The sequence below is a fragment of the Limulus polyphemus genome, unplaced genomic scaffold (assembly GCF_000517525.1).
Source record: "Limulus polyphemus unplaced genomic scaffold, Limulus_polyphemus-2.1.2 Scaffold8795, whole genome shotgun sequence".
NCBI classification, from domain to species: Eukaryota; Metazoa; Arthropoda; class Merostomata; order Xiphosura; family Limulidae; genus Limulus; species Limulus polyphemus.
Genome location: NW_013674405.1, coordinates 4,743 through 25,799, shown reverse-complemented (window position 1 = coordinate 25,799; position 21,057 = coordinate 4,743). Strand labels below are relative to the sequence as shown.

At 32.1% G+C, this 21,057-nt stretch overlaps 3 protein-coding genes across 3 annotated transcripts in view; 2 read left to right on the top strand and 1 right to left on the bottom strand.

Moving 5' to 3' along the window:
- The first annotated feature begins 594 nt into the window (after positions 1-594).
- Positions 595-3,610, top strand: LOC106475556 (probable tRNA pseudouridine synthase 2). Its single transcript, XM_013936235.2, has 2 exons — positions 595-1,048; positions 3,090-3,610. Exons 1-2 carry the CDS (start codon positions 616-618, stop codon positions 3,374-3,376), a joined length of 720 nt encoding a protein of 239 aa, XP_013791689.2. The 5' UTR covers positions 595-615; the 3' UTR covers positions 3,377-3,610.
- Positions 3,611-6,710: 3,100 nt separating this feature from the next.
- On the bottom strand, positions 6,711-12,650 carry LOC106475555 (proteasome subunit beta type-1-like). Its single transcript, XM_013936234.2, has 6 exons — positions 12,497-12,650; positions 10,191-10,298; positions 8,917-8,998; positions 8,224-8,353; positions 7,443-7,549; positions 6,711-6,975 (listed from the first exon to the last, which is right to left on the bottom strand). Exons 1-6 carry the CDS (start codon positions 12,586-12,588, stop codon positions 6,790-6,792), a joined length of 705 nt encoding a protein of 234 aa, XP_013791688.1. The 5' UTR covers positions 12,589-12,650; the 3' UTR covers positions 6,711-6,789.
- A 7,616-nt stretch (positions 12,651-20,266) lies between these two features.
- The window catches only part of LOC106475554 (glutamine synthetase-like), a gene marked incomplete at its 3' end in the record, with an annotated part of 5,258 nt that continues 4,467 nt past the window's right edge, over positions 20,267-21,057 (top strand). Inside the window, exon 1 of the mRNA XM_013936233.1 lies at positions 20,267-20,438. Within this exon, the coding sequence (XP_013791687.1) occupies positions 20,267-20,438 (172 nt within the window). The remainder of the gene's footprint in view (positions 20,439-21,057) is intronic.

The following is a 21,057-nucleotide window of genomic DNA, read 5'->3' as shown; positions in this document are numbered from 1 at the left end:
TCGTAATGTCCAAGTCACTGAATGTTCGGAGAATGAAAATAACATCTGTCATCATTAACTTAGGAAGAATATATTAGTAAACTATGTACATTTCTAGCAAGAAGTAAGAAACCAGTCTGTAAATACAATTTCTTCTTGCTGTTTTATGTCTATTGATGCTTATAGAAATGACATCTGGCATTACCGTCAAAAACCAACTTATTTTTGAACGTTTAGAAGTTTGAAGAATCAATTATAGCAATTTGTACAATAAATTATAAAAAATAAAAATCAGTTCAACGTTTAAAGTGCACAATAATATTTTATTTGGGCTACTACCAAAATTGAAAGATTACTTGTTCTAGTAGCTTTATGCTACCATCATCGGGAGGAAAAACCTACGTGACAAGCAGGTAGTTTTATAAGAAAAAGTTTTAACTCATTGTGATCTACGAGGGTAGTATGAATATTTTACCTAAGAAGTCAGTGTTACTTTTTAATTCTAAAAGCAGTATATTCTTGTGTCCGATTTTAGTTTCATATTATATGTTTAAAAACATATATGTATTATTTATTGAACCAAACCCTATAAATAACTGTGTTCTCAGATATACAGGAGTAAGTTTTAGATTATATATGTTTAAAGACATATTTATTGAATCAAACCCTATAAATAACTGTGTTCTCAGATATACAGGAGTAAGTTTTAGATTATATATGTTTAAAGACATATTTATTGAACCAAACCCTGTAAATAACTGTGTTCTCAGATATACAGGAGTAAGTTTTAGATTATATATGTTTAAAGACATATTTATTGAACCAAACCCTGTAAATAACTGTGTTCTCAGATATACAGGAGTAAGTTTTAGATTATATATGTTTAAAGACATATTTATTGAACCAAACCCTGTAAATAACTGTGTTCTCAGATATACAGGAGTAAGTCTTCAAAGTCAAGCCGCATATGAACTTGCAAGTAAGGGCCTGATCAGACCAGCGGGGAAATCTGTACCATTAATTTACAACATTCGTTGTACTCATTATAAAGCTCCTGATTTCACTATAGGTAGGTAATCCATTTTTGTTAGAGTAAAAAATATTACATTTGAAATTAAAAAATACAAAACATTCATAGAAATTAACTTTTTCTTAACTTATTAAAAAAAACAGTAATATTTTTAATCACTACTTAGAAAAAAATCTGTAAAAAAAAAACACCATTAAGGTTGAGGCTTTGATAGGTATGGTGTTAGTTAGGTTTAATGTTTGTATATACAGGGCCTGAAATTTACTTCCATTTGTAATGTTAAAATGCCTTGAGCTTTCCAATTTTAAATAATCTTTTTCATAACTCATACTCTCTGATGATATTCAAACGTTTATTAAATTCATAACAATTTTTATCATTCCAGTATTTCTTTTGTACCAATTTGAATACAATGAATTATTAAAAATGCTAAGTTTTTTCCCCTGTGTGAAGAGACTGAGAACCCGTGTCCTTGCCCAAGCTATGGTTAATTGATTTTATTTTTGTATAGTAGTATTCACTAACATTGAAACAGAACCTAAGAACAAAGAAAGTTTTGTGGAAAGATTTTTTTTTTTGGTAATTATACAAAAACCATTTGCTTATCTTCATGTTTTCCTATATATATAAATAAATAGTCTTCAAATTATTGATTACATTAATTGTTAACACGGCGATTGAACCAGCACTATAAAACAATAATGAATTAAACATTATCTGATATGACGGTAAGTTGACGACCCGGACTGATAATAGTAACGAGATACGCGTGTATGTGTATTTATAATAGTTTTTATACAAGTTTTCTACTACTGCATATTTGCCTTGATGTGAGAAATATTGAATGAACTGTAGATTACAACTAGAAGACCATTAAATCACGTGATGAAAATGTAGAATTGAGATTTATACGACGTTTTAAACACACGTTGTGAACAATTTTAACCATTTATATCTTTGTTATTATTCGAATTTTTAAGTTGGCAGCATTCTCGTTACTTTAATTCACAGACTGCACCGTGGAAGGGTAATGAAAAAAGTAATAAGTAATTACCTGCATTTATAAAGTAATCACATTTTACTACCAGCACCTACAGGTACGTTAAAACTTATAGATGCTGCGATTTGTCTGTGGGTAATAAGTAATTACCTGCATTTATAAAGTAATCACATTTTACTTCCAGCACCTTCAGGTACGTTAAAACTTATAGATGCTGCGATTTGTCTGTGGGTTCCATTTTAGCTCGTATATAATTGGATGAAGACCTCTTCCACCTGTTGTTCATCAATCTCCTGATGGAACTACTCTGCTCCAATAAGTGGGTGTACTCTTGTCACCAGTGTGTAGGCAGTATCTCACATAAACTTAACTTCACTTTGTTTGAATGTACAATTTTTAATATTTCGTGATAGTGGCTTACTTATTTTAATTTGTGTGTATGGGTGGGGCATTAAACACCACAAGACAAGAGGGGGAAAAAATGCTGTTTAAAAAACTTGAGAACTAAGCTAACGGTGTCAGTGTTCTTACATGATATGGACGTGTTTGAAATAATTCTAGTCTAAGTTGTTGGACTGTCTGTCTCGTGATAATTAACCATTTGGACAACAGCATTCTGAACAAATGTTGTTGTTTTTTCTTTTTGATAAAAAGAAATTAATTTTACACATTGAACTTACACTTTAAAATGTACTGTGAATGTGATCTTTCCTTAAAACATCATGCTAATTTTAATATATCTCTTGTATAGACTTTGTAGCTAACTTGGGCTATCTTTAAACATTTTGTTTATCTTGTGCTCAGGACCACTGGCAACTTAGGGAACTATAATTAATAGAAAACCAGTTGTTTAATTCTACATAATTTTAAACTGTCAAATATGATAAGGATTTTCTCACACTGATTTTAACTTAGCAATCAGTCTGTTTATGGATTTACTCCTGTCAAGACAGAGAAAGAAGTAATAACGTGAACATTGTCGATCTTTTGACAGGTAGTTAAATGTAATGCAGTTTTTTTTCAGTAGCTGAATTAATTTGAGTTTAACATACATACATGTATTCTTGTTTTGTTTTTTAGAGGTGAACTGTATCAATGAAAATGAACTCTATCTCAAGCAAGTAGTTCACGACTTAGGGTTAACACTGAAGTCTTGTGCCGTTTGTACTCAACTTCGTCAAACCCGATATGGGCACTTCACACTTGATCATGCCTTACTGCGGAAACACTGGACCTTAGAACACATTCTGAACAATATCCTGTATTCTAGAGAGCTTGTTACGCCTGAAAAAATTACTCCTGCATCGTCAAAATTACAGCTAATTACTGGAAGCAGCCAAGAATCTCGGTCGGCTGTAGTGAGTTAATGATTTGTCTACAAAACCTGAGAAGCTGAATACTGCTATACGGTAACTAGTACTATATAAAGTAGTATTTTAGTCATGTGTTGAACGACGTTAAAAATTAGAAACTTAACAATGATATGTAACAATCTAAAGACTATCATTATGCATTTGTAATATACGTATAGGGAAAATCATTCATTAAAAATTCCATACACTTGGCCACTAATATAACTTATGAGTTGTTTTTTTTTAAAGGACGTTTTTGTTAGAGTGGATTTACTTGTACTGTGAATATTTTCTCTACCATACTTTATGCCAAAACAACAGATGTAAAAGAAATGTTGAGTTTACGCCAGCAAAAAAAAATATACGAAAAATGAGTTTGATATTGTTCAGTTCATAAAAGGTTTCCACTTTCAATGTCAATAAGAAGATAAAAAGTAAAACAAATAGATTAACGAGTTTTCGTTATTCTGAAACAACGTTATTAGCTAGAAATGGAAAGAATAAAATAAAAAGAAGCATTGCTGAATTTGTTATTCGTAATGACCTTAATCCCAACTAGTTTTGAGTCGGCTGATATATTTTTTAAGCCACGAATTGTTACACGACAACTATACAGGATGAGCACGCTCGACGACGGGGATTGCGAGTCAAGTGCCCTAACCACTAGTGCTACTCTATTTCAACAACAAAGGAATAAAAATTTCATTTTTCATTCAGTCTGGAGAGAGAATGATCAGTGTAAAATGTTTGACGTATTTATCTATACACGTCTTTCAGCTCGCTCGAGAAAGAGCCGTAAGAAGGGTTAAAGATATCGCTAATCAACATTTTAATATTAACATATTTTTTATATAATTTAATTAAAATTCTTAGTAATCACTTGAGTTTTAATGGGGACAACTGATATTTATTTACAGCTTAGGCAAATTTTTAACAAGTTTCAGATTTTAGTGTAAGGTACCAGAACAACAAAGTAATTAGATAACTCGTCCATAAACAGTTTTTAGTATGTCCATCAGCTCCCCCCCCAAAAAAAAATTATTATTCAGTCCAACAAGAGTAGCTTAAAAGTTGGCAGTGGGTGCTTTTGATAAGCTGTATCCCTTGTGGTCTATCAGTTTGAGATTAGAAGAGCAGTTAAGATACTTCTTATGTGAATATCTGAAAACAAATAGTTTTTATTTCAAGGCAACTTTTAGGCTAAAGTCCCCACTAAACTCAAAAGTTTTTTTTTTTTACGTTCAGTTTGATGAAAGGCTCTAGGTGTAACTTAAAAGATAATTCATGGAGCACTATTGTTTTTAAATGAATGAAATATCAAAAAGATTTTTTAAGATATGTTAATAACTGGCATCAGGTGGGTAAAAATAAAAGCTGACCAGATTTTTGTTGAAATCTGTAATTTTCGATACCAAAGATTGGTTGAAATAGTTTGTAAGTAATAAAAACCATCAGCAAAATCCATGATGCACTTGAAGGGTTTCAATTACATCGATCTAATTATTAAAACATTATAGAGAGGAATCACATTATACTTTTTAAGTGAGTTTATAACATGTTGTTATTTTCAAACTTTATATTTTCAAAGTGTCGTGAAGGTGTATACAACATACTGACATATAGTATTGAATGAGTAATACTGATTATAGACTAGTTAATAGGGTCACCACGTATCTCAGAAAATTGGAGGAACGTTAAAACAGAGCCAACAGTTCCGTGAAACTATCTCAAATTCTGGGTCCCTTGCTTTTGTATTTCAGAACGTGCATGTAAACACAAACGATGCTGTTCAATTATGCCAGTTATTTGTATATAATTTAATGTAATCTTGGTTACTCACCCGATGTTATATATCTGCTGATAGCTCTGATCAAATATTCTTTTACAAATTGATTGTGTGGTGTTCCTTCATATTAATTAATTACTGTAACTTTTCCACTCTAGCCTAATTCAGTTTGTTTATACACGATTCCAGCTCGTGACGTGTTAGAATTAATTGTAATAGTATTTTCATAGCTACACAAAATGATCGACATTGTGTGTTGCCGAGGCCTTTGTTGTAGTGACAGTAGCCGTGTAAATATGTAAATAAGTCTATCAGATGGTTTGTCAGTAGCCAGTAATTGACCAGCATTAAGTATAATCTCATCAAATGGTAGCAAATAAAGGAAAGGAGAAATAAAGAATGCACAAGTCAGACTCTCAAGAACGTAGTTTTAGGTTGGATATTGTTTGAAACTGTTGTATTTACTAAGCAGATTTTATGAAGTTTCATTTTTCTTTCAATTTTTAAAATTACAACGTCATGGTAGACAATAAAAAAAAGTTGCACTTTTATCTCTTAAAAACTTATTTATTTTTCATTAATAGTAACTGAAATGCTAGAAACAGAGTGGTTATTAGAAGTTTCACAAGTTAAGCAAAATTAAACTCAAAATTTGAAGCCTGGACTTCTACAAATGACAAAATTAAAATTTATGCTTCTAACTCAAAAATATACAGGGCGGTAGGAAGCAGTAAGGCCATGGCCTGACCACTTTTTCCTGGCATATATAGCTACAACTTATGTATTAAAACTTGCTTCTTTTAATTCAATACATTACCTTATGTATATGCAGTGTTGGTAGCTAAAATAACTCAAGATTCAATCTCATAGCATTAAATTTCCAAAAATTTTCTGAGGGGGCATGCCCCAGATCCCCCTAGAAATGGCATACTTTGCACACATCATGCGTCATTGTTTAGATGTGCTAATGGCCTGACAGCACAAAAATTAGCTTTCGACAACAATGATATATGATAATAAGATACATTTATTATTCCAACTATCCGAGTCTAGTGAGAATAACCACTTAGTCGAATGTGATCAGTTAATGAGCCCAATTAATCAATTATCTACTCCCACTGTTTGCCCAGCTCTACTTTAAAATCTGGTCACAAAACATTTCCAAACTGTTCATTGTCATTTAAGAGGTTTAGAAATAAGTTCAGACTTCTTAGAAAGTGCAAGGTTATTCAAAAATTTGATGGTACAATTTGGTCCAGGTAAATGGACACTGCCAGATGTTGAAACGGATGTGTAACATGTAATTTTATTGCTCTTTTTTGAATTATATGTTTTTAATAATTTATTAAAATAGCCCCTGAAAGTAAGACTGTCAAAAAGCTTACACTAACAATAAACATTTTGCAAAATCTGGGTGACATGTTGATCTACCTATCCTGTAATATTACTGATGTTATAAGCTTAAAAAAGCAAAAATGCTTATAAGTGACCGTAAATACTCGTGACATTAAGAAATTTCTAGTTGCAAAATTTCAATTAAATCAAAATTACAAATTTGTTCACAGTAAGTATTAATTTATTTTTTGTAAAGGGTTACAGTAATAGAAAACAAGATTAGTCATGACCAATAAAACAACATGGTTTAATCGGTACGTAGGGGGAACTTCTCTTCTGTAATGCCATCTTTAGTAATAACGTGCATAACGATTCCATCGCCAGTGTAAATATCTCTCTCAGCTGCAGAGATAAAGACATCTTTGATGATGGCAATGGCTCTGTCTTTAACTATTGAAACAGGTGTTGCATCTTGTATGTTTTTTAATCCTATCTACAGAATGCAAAAAAGAAAAAAGATTATATATATATAGTAAAGTTCATAATAAAAATATACTTATGTATTATTATTTGAATGGCTATATTTATACTGTTCATACTACATATTTTTTTCTGATTGAGAGAATGTAGAAAAACAGTGCATGAACCAAAAAAGACTAGGAAGGTTTTCAAGTTTATCGGTGTGGCGAATTGACGATGGAAATTGATTCAAACCCTTGTCTAGAACTTGACTTTTCCACAAATTTCAACGTGAAGAAATCTACCAAGTTTTGTCTACTAATTTAACATCTAGCGAGAAAACATATAAACGTAAATAAAAGATATGTCAGAAACAGTACCTCAATTAAAGGCTAAAATCATTGAAGAACATTAAAAAAAAAGGCATTCTGGTGATACCAGTCAGAAGTTCTGACCTGGCACATGAGAAATTACTAAGATTTAAAAAAAAAATTTACTAACTTGGTTGTCCAGAAGAGGTTGTAGAAGAGCACTCGATGATCCACCCGTTCTATACTGAACTTTTTCACAATGACCAATAGGATCATAAGAATACACGCAGCCTCGACCTTGAAAAATAAAATATAAATATATATATCCCGATTGCACGAAAATGCCAACAGATAATTAAAAGCCATTGAAAACATTATCCCTTGAATTCAAGACTAAAAAAAGCCACCGTTTTGAATATATTTTGTTTTATCTAGGGTTAATGTTTCACTGAAATTAAAACACAAAAAAATATACATATATGATTTTTTTATAACCACTAAGATAAGTTAGTTTATACAAATTTTCATTCCTTTAACATTAGTTTTGTACCGTTTGTCACCACATGGAGAAATTAATACAGTTCATTTCTTTATACCACCAGACACCATATAACTGTGTTACAATGAAGTTTCGTAGTAGGCTTACTTTTTTTTTAAAACTTAAAGTAAATTTTGTGAATAGACAAAGAAGATTTGGAAAAGGATTAACATTTTATACAAGTCTTTGTGTACTGGGCAATGGTGGGAACACTTTTAAAATCACATCATTTTTATATATATTTATAACAAGTTTAAAGAATCACTTCTAAAGTGAATAGTTTCCCCCTTCCAAATGCTACAACTTCCACATTTTATTATTTGAAAAAAAACCTTTAGTGCATTCAGAATTACTTGGATTCCTGGTAATTAAATAAACTTTAAAAAAAAGTGTTTAAATGTCGAGATTAGAAAAACAAAATTACGAGTCTTACCTTCTTCATCAATACCTGCCAAAACGTTCGAAATGTAGTATGGAAAAAATCGTTTGTAATATAACATGGTTGTTACGAGCTGAGCAATTGCTGGAGTAGACATTTGTTTGTGGTGTTCGTTTTCATACATCTGTAATAAAATTACGGATAACTTTTAAATCTACGTAAAATATATAAAAAGTTATAATATATGAAGGTAGTTTTTTTTAAAGAAAGGCATTGTAAACTTTCTGAAATAAAAGTTGTGTTTCAAATGAATTTGATGTAACGAATCTGATGTTTTATTTAAAGTTGCTACTATTGTCATTAGAACAGGCTATGTGCATAATAAAAACCAGTTAAAGAGTTTTATATCACAACAAAAATAGTGTTCCTAATACACACTAGAGTTAGAAACACAAATAATTAATTCTTGAGATTACAATGACTGCCTTTTAACTGTTTATCAGCCGTTGATGCATGTTTTAAACAAAAGCTTTACTTTGTCTACAAGTTATAAACAACATCTGAAATCGTAATGGAGATTCTGGACTAATTATTAAAGCGTTTAATAATTTTAGAAAAAGTGAAAATGTATTTGGATAGGCAGGAAAGTAAAAAGACAAAAATGTACTATTTGTTCTAGGATGTAAATGATTAGGTTAGCTTTGTTTCGTTACATTATGTGAGATATATATATATAAAGGATCTTGCTTTCATTCGGGCTTCCAGAAGTCTTGTAAAAGTTAGAATGTCACACCAACAACCAGCACATCCAAGAACAGACTTTTGAGATCTATATGAAATGGAGATATAACTATATTAACTAAACTGAATATTTCAACTTATTTATTAATTTATTTAAGTGCAATTTTTTTCCAACAGATAACTTACAATCTAATAACATACTAAAACTATCCAGATTTTTTTTTGTTCTACTGAGAATCCACATGTTAAACAAGGCACAAAAAAGGTCCAAAAGTTATTCATAATCCTATATAATATCGCGTCGAACAAAACTACTCGTCAGGTAAGAATTTTAGCAAGACATAAAGTGACGTAAACAATAAATACAACTGATCTGAGCATCTTAAAATATATTAGTCTCAAGATAAATGTTATCAAAACTTACTATACTGTTGACAAAAGTCGGACAACATTAATTGATCATGGTGAATTATTAATTTAAAAACAATATGGCAAACTGGAAAAAAATGTACTAATACATGATACGTTAACTTTATATACAGTAATTATGGCTCAACTTGTTTATCGTATAATAAATGCTGAAATTGTAGTACGTATATAAAAACCAACAATTTAAATGCTTGATTCTGGGCATGGTACACAAATACTGCATTATTTGGACAGTCTAATGACAGCTATTCATTTTTATAAATCACTGCACTAGTGAACACCCCCATATCTCAGGAGTAAAAATAAAAAAACACCCCGTGTTACCCCGTGAACAAAGAAGAATAAAAAAAGTAGCAATGTCCCGAAAATTTTAAAATTAGATTCACCGGATGATGTAAATAGTGAAAAATTCGTACTTATAAAAATTAATTGTGTTGAAACATTAGGGTTAGTTAGTATAGTGATATCTCAATTTCATATAGCTCTCGAAAGTCTTATTTTTGGATGTTTTTGAAAAAATTATGCTTTTGTCAATGCAATTTTGTAAAGGTCAGTGTAGTTGATATATAAACAAATTTCCCAAACTTTTTTCATTTTTACAGTTTTGTTTGAAACAGTACATGTGAATAAATATATAATTTTCACTAAATTGTCATTTGAACCCATGCCATAATTTTTTTTATCATTTCTCGTAACTGTGTAACAATCTCAGGATTATTAAGACAAGCGTTAGCTTGATTTATGAGTGTGTAATGAATCAATTTCTGGACTAATCACAGCTGAAAAACTAACACCAAAGTATAAACCTATTGAAACATGTGACGTCAAACTTTGGTATTTACGATACTTACAGCTTGTAAAGCTTAGATTGTTCCCGAGTATAGATAGAAAATCCAGCACTCAACCTAGTATCTGATGCTATCACAGCATAGTCTTCTCCTGCTATTGCTACGATACTCCTGATGAAAATAAAAAATATTATATACGATTAATTTTTAGAATGCAACTGTTTCCACTCGGTTTTAAAAAAATTACTTGTTTACAGAATTTATAAACATTTACATCTCTCTCACTCGTGTTTACTGAATATTATTTCATACGGTGAAATACAGTATGTGACCTATAGGAAAAACAAATCAAATTTTTTATCAATTATTATTGAATTAGGCCTTTTTTTTTTTCTTATGGATATCTTGATTCGTCTTAAGTGCTTTGGAAGTTATTGAAAATATGAGTACAATTTCACTGACCCTACTTAAATTATCTTCCACAGCTAATCTCTTTAGACTTTAAATAATTCTGAAATACTTGTCTTTGTTGCTGCTCTTTTTTGGAAAGTATAAATATAAGACCTCATGTCTAGCCATCATATAGCTCAAGTTTTTAAATAAATATATCTCACACACCAAGTTTTTAAATAAATATATCTCACACACAACCAACATTGTTACTTTTTGTATTATAACATTTTGTTTTCGCTCAGAAGTTCTTATCGATACTTTATGTTTCTTAGAAGAACACCAATAAAAATAAGGCTTTGTTTTATCCACATAAATGACTATGTAACTTCATCGTTGTCTTTACTTCAGCTACAATTGTCTATTCTAACAACCAGTACCTATTAAATTAAAACATCTCCGTTTGACAATACGCTATGCAAACCAATGGTGAACTGGAATATATATATATATTTTAGGATTTAATATTACAAATCTTGCTTACAAGTTAAAACGTTAATTTTACAGAATCATTATATTTTTTCTCGTAGTATTTTTACATATCATATGAAAAGGAATTTTTTCTGGATCATGCTCACTGAAATTTAAATTTTTCTCTGCGATCACTTCTAAATAGTTATCAGTAAATCTCTTTGCTGAGATGCACAGATAGAAATTTTATAAGTAAATAAAAGAACATATAATATTTACAAAATGGATTACCAGAAAGCATTTTGTTTAAAAAAAAAAAGTTATTTTCACTAAAAACAACAAATAACAGTGTGCTAAAATGTATTATTATTTATCTTCACTATAGACAGCTAATTAAGTAATGATTCATGTTATCAATCTTGGGTGAAAATGAACAGCCTGATTCCTGATTTGTAGAAAGGGATCATTTAACAAAGTTTCTGTTTTTTAAAGAAAGAAATGATATTTGTGAACCAAGAACATACAATCACACTAACATTGTAATAGCAGAGAAAAGGTAAGATGCATTGTATTTAACTATGTGCCAAAAAGGAGACAGTAATGGCTTGAAAATCGCTTTCTCAGGAATTCAATCACTAAAAGTTACCTAATCTTAATGAGTACATTTTGATGACAAGATTTGCATAAGGAAATTCCCAAACAGACTGATTTTTTTTTATAATTATATTAAAAATTTCGAGCTAAATCATTAGTTATTTCATTAATCCCTTTTGAATTTTCAAACTTTGAATTAAGATGTATACATTATTATCATCATCTTGCTTTCTTTTTACAAAGTAGGATTCTTCATTTTGCTATTTATGTAACATTTTACTATTCACTTTTGTTGAAATGATTTACAATGTAAGTTTGTTCTGTGATATTTTCTATAGTTTTCCAAAAGAGTTTCTGATATTTACGCTCACATACATCTTGCTTTACCCCTTTCAACCCTTTTCAATATCTTAAAACTTCAAACCTTCCTTTCTCCTGCTTTCCAACATCTTTTTAAAGAGCTTTTCTCTTGTCAAGTTTCAACACTACGCATAAAACTAAAACTTGAGTAAATGTTATGAAGACCCTAACGATAGCTAAGTTTACATTCCATAAATATAATATAAAAAACTCTTGGAAGTTTTTATTATAATATCAATAACAAGATGAAAGGGAAACAATTAATATTAAATTAATAATTAATTATTATTACTAGAGCTAGTAGTAGTATTACTATTAGTAATAATATACTTATAGTTATATACTAATACTATAGTCTAATAATGGCTGGAGACGGCTTGAATGGGTAATGAAGAAAAAAGTTTAACATAACAGCAAATATACAACGTTTCGACAACGTTTTGTCATTATCAGGTACTATAGTCTATAGTATCAAATAACGACTGTCGTTCAGAACCACACACTAAACCATAGTTAAATTAACTAAAACTAAATTAAGAAAAAACAAGTTTTACCCTCCATTATCTGCATAAGGGCTGAAGTAAGTTTGCTTTGGTCCTTTGTGATCACTTAAAATATTTTCTTTAAACTGCATCGTTAGTTCCATTTTTATTTTGATTCTTGAAATTCAATGTAACTATAAGCCTAACTTATAATCTTATATTCCACAAGAGGGCGCATCGTATCGTCACATAAAAAAGTAATTAAACTAAGTGTCCTTAAAAATACATAAAAACATCTTTTTACTTTAATGAATCCATCAGTTCACAATATTGACTAGTTTGCATGCATAATATTAGTGTTATTTATACTACCTATTTTAGATCATCTTATAAATAGTGAGTGAATGTTCGTAATAGGGATTCTCAAATTTTCGCAACTCACGACCCACCAATGTAGCTAGTACATTTTTGGGACCTAAATTTTAGTAAAGTCTAGTAATACTTTCTTATATTTGGTGTTTTTATTTATCCAAAAACATTTTACGATAATTATTTTTTAAACAATGTTGAAGTAAAAAATTATTTACGTTAAGGTATGCCATGTTCTTAAAAATGAAAGTTTGGTTTGAATTTCGCGCAAAGCTACACGAGGACTATCTGCGCTAGCCGTCCCTAATTTAGCAGTGTAAGACTAGAGGAAGGCAGCTAGTCATCACCGCTAACTCTTAGGCTACTCTTTCACCAACGAATAGTGGGATTGACCATCACTTTATAACGCCCCCACGACTGAAAGGGCGAGCATGTTTGGTGTGACGGAGATTCGAACCCGCGACCCTCAGATTGCGAGTAGAGTGCTCTAACCACCTGGCCATGCTGGACCAAGAATGAAAGTACAGAGAAAAGTATAACAGTATGTCAGCCATTGTTATGGTGTGAACGCTAAGCTGTGTTTTTTGTGTCTTAGTCGGCCTGATGAGTTTTGTATTATGCGATATGGATATGGCAGACATAGTGTGGTTGAAATTGTATCATGCATTCTTCTTCTTGAAAAACAAAACGAAGGTGTAATAAAGCACAAAGCTACATAATATGTTATCTGTATCGAAACCCGGTAAAATCCTAACTTCCACTCCCGGAATCAAACCCGGACTTTCTGGGTGAAAGCCAGGTATCCTAACTCAAGGGACTGCACAAAGAATGTAGCGTTAAAATACGTGTCTTATATTAATGTTTTATGAAAAGTATAATTGAATATTAGATATGTAAACCACATTATATCTTCAACTTCAACAGTTATTATTAATCACACTTTTCTAAGTGTAAAAAAAAAAAAGGTTTAATAATGTTAATCACAATACATATCGTCTTTCGTTAGTTCCAGGGCTAATCAAACCGACTGGGATACGATACACAGAATAGTGATTGAGACACTTGTTCTGCGACATTCTGATAACTTTGTGGCCCACCTGTGCGTCGCGGCCCACCATTTTGGAAATGTTGACTTAGTTAATATTTTAAATAATTAAAAAGTGTATAATGTTCTGCTAAATGTGGTATCAATAAGTTTCACTTATTTTTCATTCATTTTTTTTTTTGCTAAAAACAAAACTACACAATAGATTAAGTGTGCTCTGTCCGCCGCGGATATCGAAACACGATTTATAGCACTTTAAGCCCCCAGACTTACCGCTGAGTCACTGGGGGAGCTTCAAATCGACTACGAAGAATAATTTATATAAAATGATGAGTTTTATTACTCCATTTTCATTTGAATTTCTAGCTTCTTCAATTTCTGCTTGTTTTTAACGTGCATGATGCACTTACATTGTAAAATACAACAATAAAACAAGGTTAATGCTTTGTTCGATAGACCTTTTTTGTTGTTGTTGTTGGAGATTTTTGGCACAATTTATATATTTTTGATTTACTGACATGATAAAAATTAAAATTCAAAAGCGAAATAAATCAGGGCATTTACCGCTTCTTTCATCAGTGTAACTTTTTTTAAGAACTTAATAAATGAACAGATTTTCAGTAGGCCATTTGTTGCGCTTCACTAACTATACCTGTTAAAATTGTAGTAGTTTGAGTTGTTCAAGATAGCCTTCCTTCGTATCACTTGGAGGTCCTTTAGATCAGCTGGTAGAATATACATTTGGTGTGTGTGTGTGAGGTCTTAGATTCGGATCCCAGTCACGGAAATAATAAAACTAAAAATTACCTCAAAGATAATATGCCGTGCAACTAGTGGTCGTTCTATGATCCTGAGATCGTGATAGGGGATTAATGTGATAGTTTTACCCCCCCCCCCCTTCAAAAGGAAAAGAAAAAAAGAGGCTTACTAGAAGCTGCTAATGAGTTCATCCTTTAGGTCTTGTATTTGTACCCGAGACGAAAAAAATGTGAAACAAACATAAATTATATTGTATATACTTAAAGAAAATAAAAGTTTCAAAATAATTTAAACATTTTGCAAATATTGATAGTAACTTACACCATAACTTAAGTGCAATTATTAACTTTTAATGACTAGATATTAACTATTAATTAATTATTACGTTTTTGTTGCTTATCTATTTATATCTTCAAGCAAGTTTTGTGAACGACTATTTCACTGCGGGTAGTAGTAGTCGGAATTCGAACCTAGGTCTTTTTTGATGGAACTCTGGTGTGTCATCTAGGTATAAACCTTGAATTTGAAATTCTTATTGTGGGACTGTTTAAATCACGGACATTAATAATTAACAAGATTCCCAAAACAGACCCATGAAATATTAAAACATTTTTCTGGTATAGAGATATTAAATTTCAGTGTTATATGCATTTTTGTAGAAAAAATAGTAAAATTAATTTTTAATACAAATTTCCATTCATTATTTTAAAATCCTCGAGAAACGAGCAACTGGGTGAATGGTTCAATCAAGTATTAATGAGAACAGAATCAGGGTGAATGAGTATTATCAATTATACAACAAATTCAAGAACAACAATAAAAAAAAGTCATTAGTTATCATTATTTATTCTAGTTATCGTTTGATGTATATTTAAGTCATAATAAAGAATTTTGTATTTTAATTTAGTACATTTCTGTGTTTTTTCGAACGGGGGTGAGTGAGTTGTTGCAAAAAACTTATAGGGGTGAACAATATTGGAAAAGGTTGAGAATCACCGGGCCAGATTAGCCTCCTGTTGGTCACTTATAACCCTCCTTAATTTTGGACTGTAGGCCAAATAGAAAGTAATTAGTCTTATTTTGGGCTGTAGGCCAAATGGAAAGTAACAGGTCTCAATTTTGGTCTGTAGGCCAAATGGAAAGTAATTGTTCTTAATTTTGGACTGTAGGCCAAATGGAAAGGAATTAGTTGGCAGCGCCCCTTCCTGAAACGACTATTTTTATCGTTAAAGGATTATTTTTATTTAATGAAGCAATTAAATCTGTTAATATTTTAACTAAACTTTTTTACATACTTTAACGAGAATAATAACAAGAAAAACAACTAGTTGAATTCATTCTGAGTGAGTCAAGGTATCATGTTACTTTTGTTAGATAAAGAAATTTGTTTAACGAGGTAATGTTTTGATTAAAATCACACAAGAGGAATAAAGGCCAAATAAGTTTTGTTTGCTCATTTTGGAAATTTGAAACAACGTCTGTATAAAATAATTTCAACTTGTACTTGTTATATCTCTAAAAAGTTAAGATGGTGAAGCTAACTAAGGAAATCATATTTCATCTTACAACCAAAGATGCTCTTGAAATAGCTTAAGCCATCATTTTGCAAAAAAAATTTTATCCCTACGAAATGGTGTAGTGCACTATACTTGCAATTGGCGGGTCGCGCGTTCGAATCACGTCTCCAAACAAACTCACGCTGTCAGTCGTGGAGGTGTTATAATATATCAGTTAATCCCACTGTTTGTTGGTAAAGAGTAGCCAAAGGGTTGGTTGTGGGTGGTATTATAGTTTCAGCCACATTGCACGATTTTAACATATTGTTATTAAAAGGAGAAAAATTTAGTGTTAAATGACATTTTGTACTTTGCACTTTTTACTGTGTTATTACTCACAAACATATTTAATTTTTTTATGGTCGTGGGTGATTTGTATGATCAAAACACCAGGCTAACGGTGAGTACGGTTACTAACCAAAGTAATGGTTAAGTTAATCGAAAAGTAATATCTATTTCAGAAGAAATTAGGTAGTTATTAAGAAGAAAGTTTCTTGGCGTACCTAGACCACGTTAGTGAATTATTTATGTAACAGAAGACAGCCTTTGCCAATTCCGAAATCTCGTCATAACTTCGAAAAGTGGAGTACCAGATCTGGTTAATCCTAATAAGTTCATTTCTTCCATCAAATCTCCCGGAATGTTGTCTCTTAGGACAGAACTATCTACAATTATGTCGACATCACATATAGTTAATAAAGCGCGAAGTATTCACTCACGGTTCTGGGGCCCTTGGGTGGGGACACAGTTATGTGAAGTCGTTATTACACGGGTTATTTAAATGTAACACCACACGGATAGAATAAAGTTAAGAGAAACTTAGATGAGGTCAAGGTCCCCAGTGACTTATGTTCTTCTTCTCTTGTGGGATCAGTACTACTTTATATTGACTCGTGCAGTTAGTTCGGTGCGCGAAGTGTTTGGTTTATAGTAAAGCCACACTGAACTATCTGCTGTGTCCACCGCGGGGAATCGAATTCGGGATCTTAGCGTGGTAAGCCTGCAAACGGCAGTAATCAGCGTTGCATTTAATTTAAATTCAGATGGAAAATATGTAAGGATACTTATTCTCCTAGATTTTTTTGCAGTGTATAAAAGGGTTTATTTGTTATTATTACACCTATCAAACATAGACTTTATCTTAAAAGTCAAATATATTTAGTTACGAAGATATCAAGCGTGCTCGCGATATCCTTTTAACCGTTGCCTGCGCTCGTCCACTAGGTGCTACCAATATTAATTTATGAAAAAATAAATCAAAACTGTTAATCATTATTTTTTCCATTAAAACCTCAATGTTTTAATAATTTCGTATTAGTTAAAACTGAGTTAACAAGGAGAATTTCTAACAACCTTATTAATCTTAATATCTCGCCATCTACCGGATGCCTTGAGACACACAAATTTTTAGCTAGTTTAATTTTGAATATTACTAATTATGATGTTTAAAATAATTTTGAATATTATTATCATTATGTATTATTATCATTAATAATATTTTAATTTACAAAAGTTATTTTCCATTGTTAGCTTAGCTTGTAAATTTAACACTAAACACTAACGTTAGTCTCATAAATAGGCCGAACTTAATGAGGTATTATTGTTTGTTTATAATTAAGCACAAAGCTACACAATGGGCTATCTGTGCTCTGCCCAACACGGGTATCGAAACCCGGTTTCTAGCGTTGTAAATCCGCAGACATACCGCTGTGCCACTGGGGGGTGGGGGAGGCTAATATCTGAATTAATCTCGTGTTAATAATGTTACACACGTAAAAAACTCAGCGTGACTGAAAGACATAGATTCATTAAATGACTTTGAGATTTTCGAACAGTCACGAAGTTAGCTATCCACGAATAATATGGTATGAAGAAGTTCATTTCAATAAACAAATTCCACACACACACATATACATATTTTCATTGGCACGCCAACACAACTTTCAAGGTTCAGCTCCAAAAATGAGTCAATTTCAAAGACCTTCTCAACTAACATTTCTCCCGATGGGTCAGCGGCAAATCTACTGAATTTCTACGCTAAAATTCGGGGTTCGCTTCCCGCGGTGGACACAGGAGATATTATAATGTGGCTTTGTTCTGAAAACAAAACAATTGATAAGCATAGTTTCAGTTTTGACTTGTTGATTTATATGCAAAATAATAAAATTATTGCTAAATCATGTGTTGTTTAAACGGAATTTACCGTTTATGATAAAATATATATATATGTAACATTAATCAGGAGGTAAGAGGATTTTATTCCTAGTATTTAGTAGAGTTGGTTGGTAACTAAAATCTCTGATGTGACGTGAGTTTTATTGATGATTGGACTAGGCACCAGACTGTCATGTGATTGACACGCCTCTGGTCTTGCTTGGTTAAAACGAACGAAACGTAGCTGTAACTCAGCACACTGACCTAGACCATTGGTCACTTTTGTTGGAGGATTCATTAGAAACTCGGTTTTGGTTTCAGTTTTACGTTCTATGGGTTTTTTTTCTTCTTAGAAATAAACATTCAGCTGTAATTTTCGCTAGTTCCAAGTGTCTCCGAAAGGTAGGTAGGTCTGTTCATTTCTATTTAACACAGAAACAATTTCTCTGACTTACGTTGTTTCACTCGTGATAAAGCCAATGTCTACGAGCATCGAAATAAGATCTAATTTCATGAATTATTGATATCAAAACTTCTTAATCACAAATAGGCGTTAGTCTAACTGTTTAGAAACAGCATAGCTTGCGAAATATACGGTGTTCAAATAACGACTTCTTTTTTTTTACGCCATGTAGGTAGGCCACTGGAAGATGATGCAGAGAAACTATCCTGTGCTGCTTTATCTTCGTCTTCTGAATGATATACAACTATAAAAGTATTACATCACTTAAGTTAAAACATCGAAACAAAAAGAAATACGTTTTCTATACCTTGAATGTTTTTTTTAAATGTCACTTAACAAGAACAGAGGCATATAGTGCCACACAAATGCCCCCCCCCACCCAAATAAAACGAGGCGCAAATGACAATGTAGAAATAGTAAAATGTATCGTAGTAAGAAAGGTCGGGTGTGGCCTACTGTTTCGCGTGCCCAGACTTCGAAGCCGAGCTTTTGCGGCTCGCGTTTTTTTGTCCCACAAACGCTGTGTGATACGAGTGACAATCAAATCCCACCATTAGCTCAGACTCAAGGTTTCATGTACCTTGTTTGCAAACGTAAAGCAACACAATGGGCTATTTTCGCTTTTCTCACCGCGAGATCGAGCCCCACATTTTAGCGTTATAAACCATCAAGCGTATCGTTAACCACCAGGAAGCAGGTTTTATACAAAGAATTTAATAGCAGAATTTCACTGGTAACATCAGTAAAGGATATTTTTTTTTATCTATTGCCTCTAGCTGGTTTCCACATGAAAGGGGCGACATAATGTGACGGTCAATCCCACTATTCGTTGGTAAAAAGAGTAGCCCAAGAGTTGGCGGTGGGTGGTGATGACTAGCTGCCTTCCCTCTAGTCTTACACCGCTAAATTAGGGACGGATAGCACAGATAGCCCTCGTGTAGTTTTGTGCTAAACTTCAAACAACAACATCAGATATTAGGTCCAATCTAACTGTCAACAGATTTTCACTCAAAAATATCAAAAAATAATTCCTAAAAAAATAAACAAACAAACGACATGAAAGGTCAGTGTGATGTAACTAGGAGAAACAAACGTTTGGGGACAAAAGAAGAACTTGTTTTGATATCTTATACTATAAAAAAAAAGAGGGAGAATTGAGAAATATTAATAATGCAATTTTTTTTTCATCTAAAACACGCGAGTTATGGCACTGCTTAGTTTAAAATAACATAGATAATAAAATACGTGTAGCTCTAAGAACCTATTTCCTCGTCTTGCAGAGCGTAACTAGACAGATTTACCATTAAAAAAAGATTTAGTGACCCATTAGTTTCGTAGAAACATTATTCTTTATGGATATTACCCCATTTTTGTCTCTACTAACAACTTTTTTTTTTCGAATTATAGAATAATAAAAAAGAAAGACTGGTGTTACTTAACTTCAATGACCATTAATTAGACTTCATTTTAATTTCGTAATAGAAATCCCCACGATTATGTTGAGTATGACCAAACCAACGAGCATGAACAAGCAAATATTGATGAAGTATCTCAGTTTGCCACAGCCTGAGGATAAAGTGCAGTGTATGTACGTGTGGATTGATGGCACTGGAGAAGCCCTCCGAGCTAAGACTAAAACTGTTAACTTTGTACCAAAACACCCCAAAGGTAAGCAGAAATTGTTCTTTGGTTTTTTTGAAATACTCAAATATATATAACCTTCTGACAAAGAGTTTAAATCCCATAACACCAATCTCGTCAAAAACGAACGGTTAAACTGAGTAAAACATCTGAAGATTTAATGGGTCGAGAGTATAGCCACGTGGTTAGTGTGTCGGACTCCAGATTGAAGAGTCAATGGTTCGAGACGTTAGATAAGTGACAGCTTATCAAGGAACCAGACAAAGCTCTTGTCCCGGCGGCTGCTACTGGCTGGCAGCACTAGCTCTGATCAGTAGTTCAAAATTTTGGACGGCTATACCTGAATCTTAGGGGTGTCTGACCTGGGATTGTGTCCTTGTGTCGTCTAAGGTAATGTTCAGATCGAAAATTTTAGATATTGATACTGACAGTTACTCCACCTATTGCGGCGTCGCGAGTGGAAAAATCAAAACCTATAACATCGTGACAAATAAATAAACCCATGTGATATTTAGCAGAAAACTGTAGTTTTAATTTTAAGATCCATCTTACAAACATTCGCTTGTTACTGTTTGTTTGTTTTGAATTTCGCGCAAAGCTACACGAGGGCTATCTGCGCTAGCCGTACCTAATTTAGCAGTGTAAG